The 20711-nt window shown below is 48.3% G+C and overlaps 1 protein-coding gene across 2 annotated transcripts in view; it reads right to left on the bottom strand.

Annotated features, from left to right (window-relative positions):
- The window catches only part of MAGI3 (membrane associated guanylate kinase, WW and PDZ domain containing 3), a 1006442-nt gene that overhangs the window by 410734 nt on the left and 574997 nt on the right, over positions 1-20711 (bottom strand). For both annotated transcript variants that reach the window (XM_069633359.1, XM_069633360.1), the window contains exons 5-6: positions 7729-7903; positions 6344-6423 (exon numbers count right to left, since the gene is read on the bottom strand). In XM_069633359.1, the coding sequence (XP_069489460.1) occupies positions 6344-6423; positions 7729-7903 (255 nt within the window). The remainder of the gene's footprint in view (positions 1-6343; positions 6424-7728; positions 7904-20711) is intronic.

Below are 20711 nucleotides of genomic sequence, written 5' to 3'. Positions count from 1 at the left end.
TTGACTTTCGGAAACGTCAAACGGAATGATAACTCCTGGCTGCGCGGTGCCTATTTTTAATTTCGCAAGTTGTGTGCACAATTTTGATAGGTTTGACGATTAGCCTTCTAGAAATTTAACAGAGTTAGAACAATTATTTTTCAGTTTGTAGGGGCTGAATGACTTATTAGAGCACTGTCTACATCCTTTTAAAAACCTAGTAAGTCCTACATACAATACATAATTGAACTGCAGGAAGACAGGCATATGAAAAGGCAAGAAGGGGATTGTTCATTACCGAAGAAGTTAGTCGCAGTGGACATAGGATGAGCAGAGTATCATTTATAACATGGGCCCTTTTCGGAGTCTGCCACCTTACGCCAGCAGCACTGAATGAATTTTTTATTTTTTAATATTGGAAGGCTGGACAATTCCAATAGGCAGTGGTTGAAGTGAGCGGGAACGGTGGGAAAGGGTCTTCCACTACTTCTATTTTGTACTGTTAACAGTTGCACTACTTTTTGCAACCATTTGCACCGTTCCAGAACTTTTTTGTGTGAAATTAAAGTACACTTCTCCACTTAACTACCCGATGGCAGACACAGCTAAACTGAAATCTGTTTCAACTCAATTGGCTGTCAATCAGCATGGCTGCAACCCTTGAACATGTGTGGCCCTGTGCTCCCTTCTGTGATCTGGGTAGAGTGAATTAGATGGATTTACTTGTGAGACACTTGTGTACCAGCACGTTATACATGCCATATCAGATCACTAGGGATAAACGTGCTCTTATGCATTTGCACAGACAGCTGATCTGAGATAATAGGAAGGGTGCTGTGAGTAGAACAACATCCTCCCAGTAGTTAGGAATTCATACTAAGGTGTCGGCCAGAACCAGGGAAAGCCGATCACTGAGAATGGGGATTGTCTCACTAACCCATTGCCAAATATACAATTTCTAAAAGTACTGCTACAAAAAAAGTGCAACAAAGAAGTTTGGTCTTTAAAAGAATCTCCATATTTAAAGGATACTGTCCTGGATTGCCCCTGAATAAGGTACTAAAACCCAAGAAGGACTAAAACATGTTTCGCCGAAGATCTATAAGGAGTCAATGATAGACTCCTTGAGATTAAACGAAATTGACTTAATATAAGCAACGTATAATGATTTACACTGCCATTACATGGAATGGCCAGCGTCTTTTTCTGGGCATTTGCGAATACAGGGAAAGCATGGGACTATAATGGTGTTTCTTTGAGAATACGTTTAACGGGTGCAAAGTGAAAGGTCTGTGGTAAATTTTAGCATCTTTGGAATTGTTTTCTGGAACTATGAAGATGTTTAGAATACGTAGGGATGAGTCCATGTGTGTAGGCGGTGCACCGATGGTAACTATTGTTGTAGGTTTCTCTTTCAGATTCACATGTGGAGCATTACCCGGAGTAGTAGTGGCTGAGATCAGGCATTTCATTTGTTTCTCAACCGAAACTACGGATAGGAATTGGGTCAGTTAAGATGGCCACCCCCGTTAGATATCAGTTAGACACAGACTAGAGAGCTACAGGCAGGACAACCCAACAATATATTCTGGGCTTTTCATAGAGGAGCTTAAGTTTCATCTCTCCTCTTACAGGATTGCATGGGTTCTTTGCATAGGGAATTACACCTCTGGGCCATGCTCCCCACTTCTCTGAGAGCCTATAACAGGCCAAAATATCTGGAGGCTAGGCCTCATGAAAACATGATCCCAGCTTCTGTGGACAAAGGCCATCACTAATATGTCAGCGATCCCTCGTCCCAGTGCCGGCACTCATCTTTTGAACACGCATGACTCAGCTTCCACTCTTCCGTGCGATTCAAGCAGACATTAATTCATTTGTGCTTTGGCCCCTCCCAGAAACAGTCTCAGGAGAGGAAACTGCTCGACGCGAGTCCCCAGAAAGAAATCGCCATACCAGTCTATGTTTCTAGTCTGGATATGTTCTTCGTGGTGATGCAGCAGAAGACAGGACAAGACATCTTCCTAGCACGGCGGTCTCCTTGTCAAGAGGCAGGCAGAAGATGCTTTGCAGCCGAGACACCAAGACCTGCTGTGGCCTGGGCCCAGGCACTTAAGACAAGGAGAGTGAGGGTCTTCTGCAGAGAAGTGCCAATCGGCGCTGGAAGACCCAGGGAACGTATGTAGACTAATGATGCCTCTACTTCGTCTGAATTAACTTCTCCACATAGTCACTGTCAAGCTAACCTCTTCCTACTGTTACTTCTTCGTTATATCACTTCTTCTCAAATTTGCTTTGTACTTACAGGGGGAGGGAGACCCCATGTAACCACCATATTTAACCTATAGTCTTCGCCCCACCTCACCCTTAACCCAAACCCTAACCTTGCAGCTGCACTTAAAGGCATGGTCTAGTAAAACATTTTATTTAAAAAATAGATAGGCAACATAAAAAAAAAATACTAGCATTCTCTTTTTTTAAACTTCCTATGTAAAATTTTGAGCTATTCAAGCTCAAAATTCGCAAAAGCAAGCACATGGGCGCATCCATTTTGTGAAATGGATGCCCTCCTGTGCTGGCTTTTGCGGCACTAATGAAGGAAAAGCCAGCCAGCTGTAGTAAACAAAAGCTACCGCTGGGTGGCTTTCCCTTCATTGGTGCTGTACGCGGAGGACCGGAGACCAGAGCAGGAAAGCTGCAGCTGAATCTCGGTAAGTGCTATTTTTAAAAAAAAAAAAAAAATAAGCACTAGCTGGGGTTTTTTTTCTAAGTTTTCTGGGCTGGAGGAGCCCCGAAAACTTAGAAATAAAACCGCAGCTTTAAAAACGTTGTATTTATGTTTGCGGTCGCTTTTGAAGCGACCGCAAACATAAATACAACGTTATTGTGTTGGAAAACGCTGCGGTTTTTCTTTCCAAGTTTCTCAGGCTCCTCCGGCTCGGAGGAGCCTGAGAAACTCGGAAAGAAAAACTGCAGCGTTTTCCAACACAACCGCGTTGTGTTTCTGCCTGAATCTGCTTTCCCATTTGGGGTTCTCGAGCCCGAGAGCCCCAAATGGGAAAGCAGATTCAGGCAGAAACACTACGCGGCATGTAAACACAACCGCGTGCAGAAACACAACGCGGTTGTGTTGGAAAACGCTGCGGTTTTTCTTTCCGAGTTTCTCAGGCTCCTCCGAGCCGGAGAAACCTGGAAAGAAAAAACGCAGCTTCAAAAGCGACCGCAAACATAAATACAACGTTTTTAAAGCTGCGGTTTTATTTCGAAGTTTTCTTGGCTCCTCCAGCCCGGAAAACGTAGAAAAAAAACCACAGCTAGTGCTTATTTTTATTTTATTTTTTTTAAATAAATAGCACTTACCGAGATTCAGCTGCAGCTTTCCTGCTCTGGTCTCCGGTCCCCGTCCTCCGCGTACAGCACTAATGAAGGAAAAGCCACCCAGCGGTAGCTTTTGTTTACTACAGCTGGCTGGCTTTTCCTTCATTAATGCCGCAAAAGCAAAAGCCAGCACAGGAGGGCATCCATTTCACAAAATGGATGCGCCCATGTGCTTGCTTTTGCGAATTTTGAGCTTGAATAGCTCATAATTTTACATCGGAAGTTTTAAAAAAGAGAATGCTAGTATTTTTTTTTATGTTGCCTATCTATTTTTTAAATAACATTTTTTACTAGACCATGCCTTTAACCATACCGCTTGGCCATCAGCTTACCCTAACCTATACTTCCCTCATACAACATGCTAACCATTTCCTTGCCTCTACACTTAAATCCAAACCAAAACTAAGCCCTTACTCAAACTCTAAAGCCAGCCCTAACCCCCCCCCCCTTCTTCCTTCAAAATGCAGTTAATTCCAGGGGGGAGACCTTCCTTTCTAAGCCATATTCGTCTCACTGCCCTAAAACCCTTTCCTTACCCATAACGTTAAGTGTAACCCTAGACTAAATCCTAATCCGAACCCAATCTCTAACCCTAAAATGCAAACTAAGAGACAGCCAGAAGAAATAAATGTCTGAAGAAGCGAATGTATAAGTAGGAAGTAAAGAATATGTTTTTGGGGCGAATTTAGGGGGGTAGAGGGATGGAAAGTTAAAAAATCAAAAGTGTGTACGAAATAAACAGGTAAGCTTGAACTATATAAATTCCATGCACACAAAACAGCAGACTAACCTCAGCGTGCCTTGAATGGCATCCAGCCATGCCATGCATGGAGAAAATGGCAAAACAAAAGAGGTGATGGCTGGAAGGTTTTATATTAATCTTAACCTCAGGCATTGCTCTGGACAGTCCCCCAGACCTGTGGCCAGAGACCCAAGCTACTCCTCACTGATGATGCCCAACAAGGCCGAAACATGTCTGGGGATGCTTGTGGTCTCGTGCAGAAGGGATGTGACCTAGCAGTTCAGACTGGACTGACTCTTTTGGGGTGGGACCAAGGCTGATCTGCATATGGTCGTTCCACTTCTGTAATGGCTTCGTAGGCAAAGAACGATGGTCTGGAGCGTTGCCCAGAGCTGTGCCCCTGGCTATGATATATTGAAAACCTTCCAGCCTTCAACTTTTGGTTATGCATGGAGAAAAAGACTGACGCACGAAGCCCAGGGCGTTGCCAAGACAGGGGACGTGCCTAGCTCCACAATAAAAATGAGTGAAGAACAAAACATTTTTATGCTAGAAAAAAATCAATTGCGCTCCTGGCTACGTGAGACGCGATATGCCAAAGGTAGGGAGGGAATGAGAGAGGATGTAGGAGTATCCGCCAATGACTCATGTTATCCCGACAGAGACCGCACTTGCGCTTGTCTAAAGCGCTTGCCATTAGGGCGCATTGCAGGGACGCGGCCTACGCGCAATGGTATTCACTAACATTGAATTGGCCCAAATGCCTCCGGACTGCATTGACTGCCACTTTCTGGCGGTAGATGCAAGCAAGCGTGGATATTCGGGCAGGTTTTACTGCAGATTCTTTTCTGTATGCCCCTGGCGCACACATATGGCGTGGGCTGGCATAGTCGGGCACAGTTTGAAGAATCTACAGCTATATCCCATAGCTCAGTTCTCTCCCAAAGGTGTATCTCATGGCAGAAGGAGCTTATCAATTCTTTGCAGGCGAGTTCAACAAAAAAGATTCTGCAAAGGTTGTGCCTTCACAGACGCCAAACTTGTGGTTATTAGGCAAAGGGACTGAAAAAGCAATCCATGAAGACATACTTCTTATGACTTCTTAAGAGTACCCTGCATTATTTGCCAGTTACCTATATCAACCAGAACCACAAAAACACACCACTTGCTTCTTCAGGGTGACCATTTTAAGCAATACGCAGAGAAATGTTGACACAAAGACAACTCTACCAGTGGCGTTGCTCAGATACTTTCTAAAGGCACAACACATCTTCATGTCCACTTGTTTAAAGGAAGCCAATCACATTCCAGCTGGCAACGTACTGATTGGCTATCGAAAGACCCGACACCAATCCCATGCACTGTGAATTAAATCAGCGTCCTGTCAACCATGCCACAAAGTGACTGATTTGCGAATATTTCTGATTTCTTGGTGGAATGAGGTCAGAGGGATTTTGCCACCCTACTCAAAGCAGTGCAATTCAAGACCTATTTCAAGTTGTTTCTAATATTTCACTGTATGGATGCACGCCACACGTTGAACATTTTGCACAGAAACATTTAGTGCTGTTGTGCTAGTGTAGTTTTAAATTCACACAAGAGGCAGTTTGTGATACTTTTATTGGACTACCTGAACATATAGATGGAATAGTGCATTAGCGTTGGAAGTCCCACAGACTGAGCAGAAGACATGGCGAGACCCCATGTCCAGGAGGTAATGCACTGCCCAGAAGCTGGATCTGGCCTTTCTGATGAAGTACCCTAGGGCCTGATTCACACCGCGTTTTCCTATGGGACTGCGCCGTTATAAAACACTTCTGGGAATCAGGCCCTAATGCTCTTCAATCTGATGGAAGATTTGAGAATGCTGCGAATGATGTCTATTTAATCAGCACTGCAGTACCCATTACCCTTTTGCACTTGGGATCAATTGATCAGCTATCTCGCCGCCACGGTCCGATATGCCAGGAGTAAGCCCTGGGTGGGGCCTCATTTCTCAAATGTAATCTAGAGATCACGTGTACAGTCGAGGGCTGTTCTAACGTTTGGATACGATGCTAATCTGCTTGCATACCCCAGACAGCCACACAAGTACCTCTGAATTATGGTCACAATGTGCATATCCGTAACGATGAAGCGTGTGCATATGACGCCGGCCTAGATATGAACCATACCAATACGAATACCCGAATAATACAAACACGTGTATATTCCCAAGGAGGAAGGACCAGGGTGGCGACTCACCTCCATCTTCACAGTCTTCCGGCGCTTTGGCTTTCTTACACAGTCGGGGGTCCAGCCAGGTGGTTGTCTTTGTATTGTGACTTTGGGAAAGAAAAGACAAGTCAGTGGACAGGAACAACAACCTTCGCATAAACGTAACAATCAAGTACCTTTCCTTGACTTGGAAAATGTGGGCTCATTTGATGCAGAGCTTTAAGTGGAGCGGGGGCCCTAACAAGTCACTCATCTTTTCATTGACTTTCAGCACACACGGCAATCGTGTCCGGGAGCCACAGGAGGGCCATGCTCAGGAGCTACTTTGGGGCCCTGCAGAAAGCCCCGGACCAGGAAAAGCTTAGGTGAGATTCACACCCTTCCAAGGTCACCTGCTCCCCCATTGCTTGCCCAAACTTCTTTACTCTGCTGAAGCCGGGCAAAACAACTAGCCAACAGTATTTAACTGGTTACCTCTGTTGCTAATCAATTGGTCACCAAGAATTCATCCAGGATGCCACCCTCTGACAAACAATGTGCTTCGCTGCACAGCCTAGTAGCAGCCGGGGAATTCTGTGTAAAGTGGAGAGGCCCAAATAAGCAAGTGAACCAAGCGTGCGCAGGGGCTGACAAAGCCTTTTACAGCATAGGCTCATAAAAGTGGGCAAAAATGTCTATTCTGGTCTATAGGGTATAACGAGAAGAAAAATGCAATAAATGCCAGGCCACCAACAGTACACAGAAGTATTTTAGAGCACATTTACATCACACTGTGCTCACAATATATGCCAGCATTGCCCTGTAAAACATGTTTTCAGGTGCATGTGCTCACAAAATATATCAGCATTATAATACCTCCTACCGGTGCCCAAGTGCCCCAACACAAGGTTTGCCGCCTTGGGCGCCCACACACGTCTTTCACTCACATGGTCTTCGCCACCACTTAGTTGCCCGCACCAGACCGGCCCCTCTTGAAAGCAGATCCCCAAACGCTGTACACCAGAAAGCGTTGTGTGCATCACGTTTCAGAGCCCTCGCCCTGTGGACCATGCATGCACAGGACCGAGGCCCTGAACGCGTAACGCCACGCTGCATCGATCCATGCGGACGCCAGGAGCAGCAATCAACCTGCCGTGGCCAAGTTAGCACTCCCAACGCAGGATGCCTGGCCGAGAGCAGTAAATGCTCCAGCCAGGCATGGCCCAGTGGGCCTGTGACGCATCGTGGGAATCTTGCATGGAAAGAACCTTCTTGGGTGTTTCCCTCCCCCGGCTTTGGCCTGGGCCCACTGGCTACTCCATAGTGGGTGAATGGATGGCAGAGCAGCGCCCATTCACACAGTAAAGACGAACCACCTCTGGTACTACCGCATGCTTGGACATCACAAGAACTGAATGGAAGGGCCTGCTTACTCAATGAAGTAGATCATGCCCGTGTCCGTGTAGGCCATTTCCCAGTTTTTGGGCAGAGGCTCCAAATTGTCATCTCGTGTCAAGTAATTTCGAAAGTCCATGGAGCTGCTTGTCTGGTTGTAACTGGGAACGGTCTTCCCCCAGTCTACAGATTCGGGATGTCTCTCTTTGTGCTCTGCAAAAAGAGTAGGGAGCAAAGGTTAGGGTGCCGGCAGCCTTGCCTGGCTGATTTGGTGAAAAACAAAATCGCTCTCCATTCAGGACCATCAACGCAAACTCGCTTTCACGATTGCTTACCTTCTATGCAGCATGTTTCTACTTCCTTAAAAAACTAGACATCCCACTTAACTCACACTTCCTGCAGCACAGGTCAACCCTTTGCCACCATCTTCTGCTCTGCAACAGCTCTTATTGTCATTGGCAAACTGTTGCATGCTATGCCATGGAATGTTCGCTTATCTGGCTTGTTTGATACCCAGTTCTTCCTGTGGCAAGGTCCGGACTATATACACCCCCATCCCCCAAAATATAAACAGAACAAAAACAGATCATGCAGTAGTTGACGATTGTTAATGGCTAAAATCAAGCTCTCTTAGCAAAGAAACTTTGAAAGATCAGCTAAAATAACGAGAACTGAACAATTGTATTCAGCCAAAAACAAACTATAGGTCAAACCACCCCAAGTCGCTTATGGCTACTTTGATGTCATATAGCACTGACGTCTGTTCCTTTGGAAAAACAACACACTCAATCAAAAGATGGAATAATGTTTGCGTGACATGACAATGCCTCACCAGAATGACGATGACAATGTCATCTCAGGCAAAAGCACTTAAGTGTTGAACAGTTTACTCAAAAAGACAAACTTCCTCCTTGAAAAGAGTCAGCAACTGCTCCATGGCCACACGCACGGGCAATTCCACTTTTCTTTTAGATGTCAAGCACCTATTCCGTCACTGCATATGGATTCAGTGTTTTGGTAGTCATGGTAACTGTGCACTTAATACGGCAGAGATGGCAGGGTAGTAAAAGGGAAATGAAATGTTGGCTCTGGCAAAGCGGGAATAGGGATCGCCTGAACACCCTTATATCCTGTTGATGCTTGAAAGAGAAGGCGAAGATACAAGGTTGGACTATTATTACTTGTGATGTGTGCAATATTACCCAAATGATGGAAATTCAGGTCCTCCGGAATTGCAAGAGCGTTTGAGCAAGTCAGTTTCCTGGAGGCATATAGTTCCGGAGTCATTGTGCGTACAGGAGGGAGGCCGGTCTTCTTGCATTTTCCTTTTTTTCAGCTAACCTATGTAAATGGCCTAAAACCCCTGTGCAGTTTAAAAAAGGGTATGTAAGCAACAGGTTTGTCAAAAAACGAGCTGACGTTTTATTCCATATATTTACTTGCCTGATGGTTGACTTCTGTCAATGACATCAGAAAAGGTGACGCGGGCAGGTGACGCTGGCCGGGTGTTGAGAGTATTGAGAATTGACCTGCTTGCCTGTAGTCTGCAAGGGGGAGTAGACTATTTTGAAGGTGCAGGCTGAGACCTCGCAGGGTCAACTAGGGTTCACACTGGTGTCTAGACAGACCTGGGCTGGGCCCAGGATTTGGCAAGTTTGCTGCCAGACACTTTTAAATCCGCGATTTATGAGGTCAACACAGTTTTACATTACTCCCTAAACGAGATCAGTCTTAATCTCCTTCCCTCTGCAGTCACACCACAGATGGCATATGCACAAAACAGAGACAACATACAATACAATGCTCCTGGTTGTGCTTTAACTCCCTCTGCTAGAAGAAAACACGGAGAAAACATGGAATTAAATTCGAGAACGTCTTCCAACAAAGCCAATCTACATGGCTATGTCCTCATAATTTACCTTGCTGTCCAAACAGGCAGAATGGTGTCATGTATTAAAGTATTCATTGCGACCTCTGCATAGAACCCCAGGGCAGCTTCGGGCTTACTTTAAGTTGATGATGAAAGTGAATTGAGTGGAGACTTTAGGCGGTTGAGGATTAGGGGTAGGAGTAGGACTATGAGGGTGTGTCTCCACGTTATCACTAGCCGGTAGGGTGACTGGGTCCCGAAATTGACCGGGAGCTTTATAGTCCCTCCTAGAAATGCTTGGGGATGCGAGTTGGGGGGCGGATAATATGGCCAGTCACGTCTGGATGCAAAGGATGACTTCAGAGTTCCCTTAATGGAGTCATGTGGGAAGGGTATATACACATGATAGTGAAAAGAGTGCCATAGCCAGCGGGCATACACCTCGTCTGCCCACCCCCTGCCAATTTTTTTTCCAGCATAAATCGAGTTTAGGAGTTGCTCTACCTAAAATTGAAATTCAGGTGTGGCAAGCGGGCAGTTTGCACAAGTAAGTGCCCCGCCTCTACAAAAGGATCACAAATTGATTGGTGCTTTCACAGGTGAACAATGGAGGCCTTCTAGGCCATGCAAGCCTGGTCCATCTTTCATAGATGCAGGCAGAGTCTGGCAGACTGAATGGGGGCTGTGTGTCCTTGAATTACTGGTCTATCCACTTAGGCTCCTTTCTCAGAGTCACCCTTTACTTTACTGTCTGGCGCAGCAAACGTCCCGGCTCGGACATGCACAAAAACAGCAAGTTCTCAATAGCGCCACACATTTGCTTTTGGGAAACCTAAACCTACAATACAGCTTTAATCTTCAATGAAAAGGGGGATTTGAAACACACCGCAAATGCAAATGAAAGAGGCACTGAAGAATTACATTGAATTTACATAACAATTATTTTTCGATTAGGAAACAGAAGGGCTTCCCGGTGCTGGATGGCCCTAAACCCCTCAAGACCAGTGATGCTGCTAAGATTAATGGGGCCGGTGTTGTAATGCCTGAGAAACTCTACCCTGTTTGTGATGGTAAGTAGGGCTGTTCGCGATCAAGTGCTTGGATTGCTGCCAGGCTGCTGCTGGACCGATTGACCACTGGAGCCGTTGCATGGATTACAGAGGGGTGGCTGCAGGTCGTGGCAGACACATCTATTGGAAGCCGATACTTCAGGGTGTTACCTTATTTATAAGCCTCGACACTGCTGGTACGCTTGATCCCAGCACTGTCCGAGTTGAGGAGGGGGGTTGGTAAGGGTAAAGACAGCAGATTGGGGAAGTGCAGGCCACCCACGCGAGTCTTTAGTCCTTTCTGTAATGTCCAGACATCGTTTTCAAGACAAAGGGGTATTGCATAGGCCACTTCACGGGGTTGAGCTTTGCAGCTTAAGTATTATTCCCCAGAAACGTTTGTACCTCAATAGCTCGGATACACATCTTTTCTGGGAGGCCGATCTTGGACTTCTTTCTGGTAGGGAGGTAAGTGTGAATAGCATCTTTAAGGTAATTACGGGACCGACTATGCAGAGTTGTGTGCAGGAAGCAGAGGATTTTAAATTCATTCTATGCTTAGCATGTAGCCAGTCGAAGGGATTCAGTGCAGGTGTCATGAGACCAGCTATCCTAACATTTATTTGAACAGGGATGTCAATTTCAATGAGAAATGACTTGCAATAACACATTTACAGAAGGCGTAAGCATTCCCAGGAAGGGGGCTGTGAGGAATCCTGCAGAATCCTCACAAAATCCCTGCCGAACCTCTCCTCCCCGGTGGCCAGGGGCAGGCAGCCGCTCCCTGATCCTGACCCTGGGGGTGGTATTACCTCAGTGGATCACCTGGGAGGAGAAGGCCCCCAAGGGACCAGGAGGAATCCGTTGAGTGAGACCCGCTATCTGCCATCCTCAGAGGAAGAGGGGTCCGTGATGCCAGAATATGAAATGGCTTCTTGTCACTGTGAGATTTCTTATACCAAAGATATTCATCATGGGGGGGGGGGGGCAAAACTACCCGAATCCATCATTTATTAGATGTCGGCTCCCCCTCATAACATTTCCCCCAGTGCTCCAGATAAGATTTTGAGGTGGGAGCATTTTACTCCCCATTTTTAAACTTTGAGAGTTCATGTGATTTAAAGAGTAAAAATGACTTTTCTCCTTTGCAAGAGAGTAAAAGGTATGCGACATCCAGCCAACGTGTGCAAAAACTGTATGGCAATCATTACTATGGGGCTTTCTGCATTGTTGTAAAGACGCCGGTGGGTGGGTGGCTGTACTTCCGCTCTCTATGTGGTAGAGGAGAGGCACAGAGGACCCCAGCTAATATTCTCTATTATAGCCTCTCAGGAGGTGATGCAGGCTGGTTCTTAAGTACAGTGTAGTCCCCAAGCACCCACAAAGGAATGTCCACACACTGTATTAGTTAAAACACAGTCTTTATATAATTAATATTCACAGGTATATACAATATCACGATAACTCACTTTGTACTCTGAAAATCAACAATGGTAAATATATACAGTTCTAAAGTGGTACCACTAACGTTATTAGATCTCATTAAAGTGCATACGGTCAGAATGACACACAGATCTAAATAAAGAGAACCAACAATAGAAAGAGGAAGGAAAGCAAGATGGTTGAACAACTGGCAGAATACTGGTTACTACCGTTACACAGCTCTGTTTGGAGTTCCCCCCCCACCTGGGCAACCTGTAAAGCAAAGATGTATCGCAAGCCCAGTCCATATATTGTTCCCACTAGACTTTCCAATAGTTCTGCAACCCCAAAGTACCTTGGTGTTGTAGCGTTCCTCGTCGGGGAATCAATGGCCCTTCTTGAGTGCCCTCCCTATAAGGCAGGAATCTCGGGTCGTCGATCGTCCGACAGAGAGCAGGTCGAGCTACGACGTTGAAGTGGCCGTGTCGTTCCTAGCGGTGTTTGTTGACGGGGAAGCGTAAACATCCTGCAAGGAAGAGGCATGCGGGGCACCTCAGTGTCGATAGTTCTGGACCGCAAAGGGTTTGAAGAACTGTGGCCCAGCAAGGACATCAAGTCATCGGCGTCTCTGTGGCCTTTGGGTGGCGGGAAACCCACCGGTGGATGCTCCTCGGCGCGTCGACGGTCAGGCCTTCTCCAGCAGGATACAGCGGTGACGATGCGGACGAGAGCGTCCTTGGATAAATGAAGTTCTAAGGAAAACGGGAGTGCGGCGGCTCCGGTCGGCGACGGCGGTCGGCGACAGTGGCGGAGAACAGTGCGGGTGCTTCACTTTGGAGTTCCGCAGTAGACCCCTTATCGGATCGACAGCCTGTCGAAGGTCTACCAGGGAGCTTTGGCAAAGATCTGCTGGTGCACGATAGAACCTCGTAGCTCGGGAAGAGGACGCCTTACCAGGTCCACTCTCGGTCAGTCCTTGGAGACACAGCAGCTTTCAGATGGCGAAGGAGAACAACAGCAAGTCTTCTCTTCCAGCAGGGCTTCAAGGTCAAGCGTTAGTTTCACTCCAGTTACTCTTCGTAGTTTGGACTTCAGGTCTGAACACTTCTGAACACCATTCCTAGCAGTGAGGGGTCCCCAGATATACTGTTGATCTCTCATTCATTCCGCTGGGTCACACTGAAGCATCCAATCACTACGAAGGGCATTCATGCAGGCAGGCAACCAATCAGGCACACACTGCATTCAGGCCATTCAGTTCTCTCCAGACACTCACAACAAGTTATGTGTATTGGGACAAGTACCGAGCCATTCAACACTTCATACTGCATTCATACCGGTTTCGGACAGGGCTGTCTCAGTCATTGTGTCAACCACCAGATACTAGACACCCACAAAATAGAATGCGTATTCGTCACACACTCCATTCACCCAGGTCCCACCCACAAGCGTACCCACAGCATACGGTCGTTGGGAAGGCTCCAGCCAGTCTGGTCAGCACTTCCCCACACTACCATAGATGGAACTTCCACCCAACAGCCAGTCAGGGGGAAGGGACAGAGGCAGGGCTTCCCGGGACTTCGGGAAGAACAAGGTAACAGGTGATGGAAGGCAAGAGGCCATGGGGGCCATTTTGTCTCCATCAGGAATCTACCGGTTCCAATTACAGGGCCTGGGCATCCCAAATTGGAGGATGCTCAGGGCACCAGTCATTTCAGCACGGAGCTGCCACCAGCCCGTATCCTGCTCTGTGGGCCACCCACAGGTGCCCAAAACATACACTAGGTGCACAGGGTTGCACCCCTACCCATGGGTGCCATAAGGGTATCCCATGGGTCTGTTCACCAAACCAAGAGAGAGCTGCACCGCCAGGAGCCCCACACGAACTACTGCACAGAAAACACAACAGAACACGATTAAAAGCAGTAAAGGATACGGAGGCCTTCTCCCTCCAAAGCATTTCCAGCATCACAGTCACCCCACCCCCAGACTGAGGTTAGGGTGCCTAATCTCCCACGAGATAGACACCCTCATCCAGACGGTCAACATACCTTCTGGAAAGGCCATCTGCATTATCGTGACTCTTCCCTGGTCTGTGCTCTATGGTGAAGTCTAGCCCTTGCAGGCTAATGGACCACCTGAGCAATTTTGGGTTTTCACCCTTCATCTGCATAAGCCACTTTAGGGGCTTATGATCTGTTTGGACCTTGAAGGTAGACCCGGTAAGGTATGGTCTAAAACACCTAAGGCTCCAAACTATACTAAAACATTAATTTTCAACAGTAGCCCACCTAAGTGCTCTACCCTTGAGTTGTCTACTGATGAATATGATTGGATGTTCTCTTCCTTTGTCATCTAACTGGGACAAGACGGCTCCAATTCCAGTGTCGCAGGCATCAGTTTGAACGATAAAGGGCTTGCTGTAATCAGGCGCACACAACACCGGGGCCCTACACAGACTTCCTTTCAAGCCATCAAAGGCCCTCTGACAGTCTTCAGTCCAATTAACCTTCCTAGGCTGCTTTGGTGAAGTCAGAGCCGTCAGGGGTGCAGCTATGGTTCCATAGTCTACCATGAAATTGCGATAGTACCCAGTGAGGCCCAAAAAGGCTCTCACCTGGGTTTGAGTAGTGGGAGTCTCCCAGTCCTGTACATCCTGTACCTTACTGGGGAGAGGTTGGATTTGACCCCCTCCTAGCTCATGACCAAGATATGTGACTTTCCCCTGAGCTATCTGGCCCTTGGTGGCCTTGATAGTGAGGTTAGCCCTCTTTAAGGCCTGCACCACTTTATCCAGATGCGTCAAATGCTCTTCCCAGGTGGAACTGTAGACGGCAATGTCGTCGAAGTAAGCCACATGAAAGGCTTCCAGCCCACTGAGCGCATGGTTGACCAATCTCTGGAAAGTGGCAGGGGCATTCTTCAACCCAAAAGGCAGGACCCTAACCTGGTAGAGTCCCTCTGGCGTTGAGAACGCCATCTTTTCCGTGGCATGGTCCGTCAGAGCTATTTGCCAATAGCCTGAGGTAAGGTCAAAGGTGCTCACGAATTTGGCAGCACCTATGGTGTCCACGAGATCATCAGCCCTGGGCAATGGGTGCGCGTCATGTTTTGGTGACGGCATTGACTCCTCACTAGTCCACACAGAACCTCCAATCCTTGGTACCAGCCTGGGAACTTGCCTTGGGGACAATGACCACTGGGCTGGACCAGGGACTGGTTGAGGGTTCAATAACCCGATCCAACATCTTGGCGACCTCAGCCAGGATGTGGTTCTTTACAGTATCTGACATACGGTAGCACCTGCTTTTGACAGGCACACTGTCACCAGTGTCAATCTCGTGCCTACACCACGGTGTAAGGCCTGGTGTCAGTGAGAACAGAGAGGCGTACTGCCGGAGCAAAGTCCTGCAGGCCTTCTGCTGCTCTGTCGTCAGATCGGGAGAGAGATGTACTCCCTCCACTGAGCCATCCTGGGGGTTGCTATGCAGCAAATCAGGAAGGGGCTCACTCTCATCCTCTTCTTGCTCTGAAGCTAGCAAGAGACATGAGACTTCAGCTCGCCTGTGGAAAGGCTTGAGACTATTAACATGGAATACCTGAGGGGCTACCCCCGAGGCTCCCATGTCAACCAGATAATTGACCTCGCCCATCTTGGAGATTATCCTGAAGGGTCCAGTCCACTTATCTGCCAAAGCCCGAGGCTTGGTAGGCTTCATCACAAGGACCTCCTGTCCCGGAGTCCAGTCCACTTGCGATGCTTTAAGGTCATGCCAGTACTTATTCAATTCCTGGCTGACCTTAAGGTTCGCCGTTGCCTGACCCATCATCTGTGTCATCCTCCGTCTTAGGCCTAACACATAGTCCCCCACTTGCTTGGCGGGACCTGGAGGGGTGGCCTCCCAACCTTCTCTGATTAAGGCAAGGGGCCCCCTCACAGGATGTCCAAAGAGTAACTCAAAGGGGCTGAAACCAACAACCTCTTGAGGTACCTCTCTGTAGGCAAACAGCAGGCATGGCAGGAGAAGATCCCACTTTTTCCTTAGGGGCACTTCCAAAGCACCTAGCATGCCTTTGAGAGTTTTATTAAATCTCTCAACGAGACCATTCGTCTGGGGGTGGTAAGAGGTGGAGAACTTGTAGGTTACCCCGCACTCTGTCCACATGGTTTTCATGTAACTTGACATGAAGTTGGATCCTCTGTCAGAGACAACCTCCTTAGGGAATCCAGCACGGGTGAAAATGCCCAGGAGAGCCCTGGCAACACCTTGGCAGTAATAGTCCGAAGGGGTATAGCCTCAGGGTACCTGGTGGCATGATCTACCAAGACCAGGATGAACCGATGTCCATCGGACGTGGGAGGGTCAAGGGGACCGACAATGTCAATGCCCACCCTCTCAAACGGTGTACCAACCACTGGCTACGGCTGCAGTGGGGCAATGACACTACCTCTAGTCTTGCCAGAGAACTGACAAGCTGGGCAGGTTCTGCAGTGGGACTCCACTTCTACTCCCATCCGAGGCCAGTAGAAATGGGCAGAGAGCCTCTGCTTCATCTTCTTGGTACCAAGATGACCAGCCAAGGGCACCTCATGTGCCAACTGAAGCAGGAAGGGCCTGTAAACCTGGGGCACCACCAACCACTTGAGGGCACCAGGTTCAGGCTTAGTGGGCTCACTAACAAGGAGCTCACCCTCCCAATAGATTCAGAAGGTCCCAGGCACTTGTTCCTGGGACAGGGCCCGTTTCCTCAGACCCTCGAGAGTGTGGCACTCTCTCTGTCCCTTACAGAAGTCCGCCCGGGAGGCTCCCCCTTCATCTAACAAGCATTGAAGGTCAGAATGATCCTCTGGGTTGAGAGCCTCTCCCACAGAAAAGTCTTCTGGCTCTTCTCCCACAGGAGTTGAGACAGGATTCACCACTGGACCCAGCCCGTCCGGAGCATGGATCCCAAAGGGTGCTGTCGGAACAGCAGGAAGAGCAGGGGCTCCCTCCACAGAGGTGGCCTTCTTTCTTTTCCGTTTCCTTCATACCTTGGGTTTCACCGTCGGCAAGGATACCGGGCTCGCAGCCGGAACCTGTGTGACCTGCGATCGGGTGACCGTCACAGCAGCCATGGGTAGACCATCTGTGATCATCCCCAAACTCAACCAAATCGTTTCCCAACAAAATGTTCGCAGGCACTTTGCCCTGAACCAGGACCGGAAGCTTCGCTGTCTTGTCTCCAATCGTAATGTTGATTAAGGCTACAGGCGATAATTTGAGAGGCCCACCAGCTAACCCGGTGGTTCTCAGAGGAGCACCTACATAGTCCTCTGGCTTGAGTAGGGTCCTGTCCAACACTGTCATGCTTGCCCCAGTGTCTCTCAAACCAGTAGAAGGCTGGCCATTCAAGAGGACACTTCTCAAAAACCTACGAGTGTCCTATGGGATAGTCGCCAGTACTTCTGCGTACTGGTCCAAGGCCCCCAAGGGACACTAAGGAAATCTCTACGGGAGCACCGAAGGTGATCCCAGTAGAGGAGGGGAGGACAGTGGCCTCCACATGAGGTACAGAGTAGGGGTAGGTCAGGCTGGCAACCTGGACTCCAAGTGCCTTACCCTTACACTTGGGGTCACCCCTTCGGTGATCTAGAGCCCCACAATCTCGACAAGTGCCAGGAGTGCAGGGTTTGGTACTGGAACCACTGCGACCCTGCTTTGCAACAGGCGGACCACTACTCTTACTCCCACCCTCAACAGACTTATCCCCACTAGCTTTTTGGGTCTTCGGAGAGGAGGGTTTTGGTTTACCCGACTGATTGCTTTTGCGACTCCTCAGCTTTCTGAGAGGCCGCCTTTTCTGTGTCCTTGTCCTTCCCACTAGAGTCCTTCGGGGACACTCGGTGGGAGACTCACTTGTCAGCCAACCTAGCCAGCTTAAAGGGATCCAAAATGTTCTGGTCAGCAACATACTGACGCAGCTCTGGTGAACAGGCTTCAGAAAAATGCTCAAAAAACAACAGGTGGGACAATTCAACAAACGTTTTCACTTTGTAACCATCAATCCACCCCATCATGTTCATGTGCGCAGCACTCACCCAGTCAATCCAAGACACATTCTCTCGTTTCTTAAAATCCCTGAACCGTTTAAGATATTGGGTAGGCGTTCTGCCAAACTTGGCGATTAAGGCAGACTTCATGCACTCGTACTGACCCCTTTCTTCCACACTCAGTTTCAGAATACAGTCATATCCAGCTTGAGGCACTCTGCTTAACAAACACTTAGCCCAATCTCTCTTATCAACATCATGAATTGCACAAGCCATTTCAAACGCTTCAATCCATGGAGGATATTAGAACCCTCTGCATACACACCAACCAAATCTTTCATAAACTTGGTTGCTGGGGACCTGACACACTCAACTGGTTTAGCTGAAGTCTCCACTCGAGACTTCTCTAGCTGGATTTGTTGGTGCTCAGTGTCCCTATCTTTGAGTATCACTTGCTGTGCCAACTCCTCCTTCTTAAGCTCAGCATCTGTTGCCAACCTTTTGTATTGAAAGGCTAACTGTTCCCGTCGTAGCTCCAATTTTAAAAGTTCAATCTTCAGGGCTTCCCCCTGAAGAGCACTGCTGGAGTTTGGAGCAGAGGCAGCAGGAATGGTGGGATTCCCAGAATTGGATTCGGCGACAACCCCCGGGGTAGAGTCCTCATTGGTTGCATCCCACCCCTTCAAGAGCTTCACAATCGATCTGGTAGTCCACCAGGGCAGCTATCAGCTCAGCCCTAGACTTATCCACAAAGTCTAATTCCCTGGTTTCACAAGTACTCTGGAGAGCCTCTAAGCTCACCAGAGTCAATTAACCATGCGCAATAGATTCCATTGCTTGTAATGCAGTTATCTTGTACACAACTAAACCTTAATTTAATAAAGTGCAGATATCCTTCGTAAGTGGCACGGTTATACACTGATTCTTAAAACCATAAGCATTCCGCCGGTGGGGGGGTCTGTACCTCTGCGCTCTATGTGGTAGAGGAGAGGCACAGAGGACCCCAGCCAAGATTCTCTATTATTGGTGTGTGGTCGAGCAATCAAGGCCTAGCTTCTCAGGAGGTGATGCGAGCTGGTTCTTAAGTACAGTGTAGTCCCCAAGCACCCACAAAGGAATGTCCACACACTGTATCGGTTACAACACAGTCTTTAAATAATTAATATTCACAGGTATATACAATATCACAATAACTCACTTTGTACTCGGAAAATCAACAATGGCAAATATGTACAATTCTAAAGTGGTGCCACTAACGTTATTAGATCTCATTACAGTGCATACGGTCAGAATGACACACAGATCTAAATAAAGAGAACCAACAATAGAAAGAGGAAGGAAAGCAAGATGGTTGAACAACTGGCAGAATACTGGTTACTACCGTTACACAGCTCTGTGTGGAGATCCCCCCCACACCACCTGGGCAACCTGTAAAGCAAAGATGTATCACAAGCCCAGTCCATATATTGGTCCCACTAGACTTTCTAATAGTTCTGCAACCCCAAAGTACCTTGGTGTTGCAGCGTTCCTCGTCGGGGAATCAACGGCCCTTCTTAAGTGCCCTCCCTTTAAGGCAGAAGTCTCGGGTCGTCGATCGTCCGACGGAGAGCAGGTCGAGCTACGACATTGAAGTGGCCGTGTCGTTCCTAGCGGTGCTTGTTGACGGGGGAAGCGTAAACATCCTACAAGGAAGAGGCGTGCGGGGCACCTCAGTGTCGATAGTTCTGGACCGCAAAGGGTTTGAAGAACTGTGGCCCAGCAAGGACATCGAGTCGTAGGCGTCTCTATGGCCTTTGGGTGGCGGGAAACCCACCGGTGGATGCTCCTCGGCGCGTCGGTCAGGCCTTCTCCAGCAGCATACAGCGGCGACGATGCGGACGAGAGCGTCCTTGGATCAATGAAGTTCTTAGGTAAACGGGAGCGCACCGGTCCGGTCGGCGGCGGTCGTTGACAGTGGCGGACAACAGTCCGGGTACTTCACTTTGGAGTTCCGCAGCAGTCCCCCTATCAGGTCGGCAGCCTGTCGAAGCTCTCTCTAGCAGGGAGCTTTGGCAAAGATCTGCTGGTGCACGATGGTCCCTCGTAGCTCGGGAAGAGGGCGCCTTACCAGGTCCTCTCTGAGTCAGTCCTTGGAGACACAGCAGCTTTCAGATTGATGGAGAGCAACAGCAATTCTTCTCTTCCAGCAGGACTTCAAGGTCAAGCATCAGTTTCCCTCCAGTTACTCTTCGTAGTTTGGACTTCAGCTCTGAACACTTCTGAACACCATTCCTAGCAGTGAGAGGTCCCCAGATATACTGTTGATCTCTCATTCATTCCGCTGGGTCACACTGAAGCATCCAATCACTACGAAGGGCATTCAAGCAGGCAGGCAACCAATCAGGCACACAGTGCATTCAGACCATTCACTTCTCTCCAGACACTCACAACAAGTTATGTGTATTGGGACAAGTACCGAGCCATTCAACACTTCATACTGCATTCATACCGGTTTTGGACAGGGCTGTCTCAGTCATTGTGTCAACCACCAGATACTAGACACCCACAACATAGAATGCGTATTCGTCACACACTCCATTCACCCAGGTCCCACCTACAGGTGTACCCACAACATACGGTCGTTGGGAAGGCTCCAGCCCGTCTGGTCAG

The sequence above is a fragment of the Ambystoma mexicanum genome, chromosome 13 (genome assembly GCF_040938575.1).
Source record: "Ambystoma mexicanum isolate Mex_15411 chromosome 13, UKY_AmexF1_1, whole genome shotgun sequence".
Lineage (NCBI taxonomy): Eukaryota > Metazoa > Chordata > Amphibia > Caudata > Ambystomatidae > Ambystoma > Ambystoma mexicanum.
Note: the sequence above shows the minus strand (reverse complement) of the source record. Positions and strands in the feature narration are given on the sequence as shown.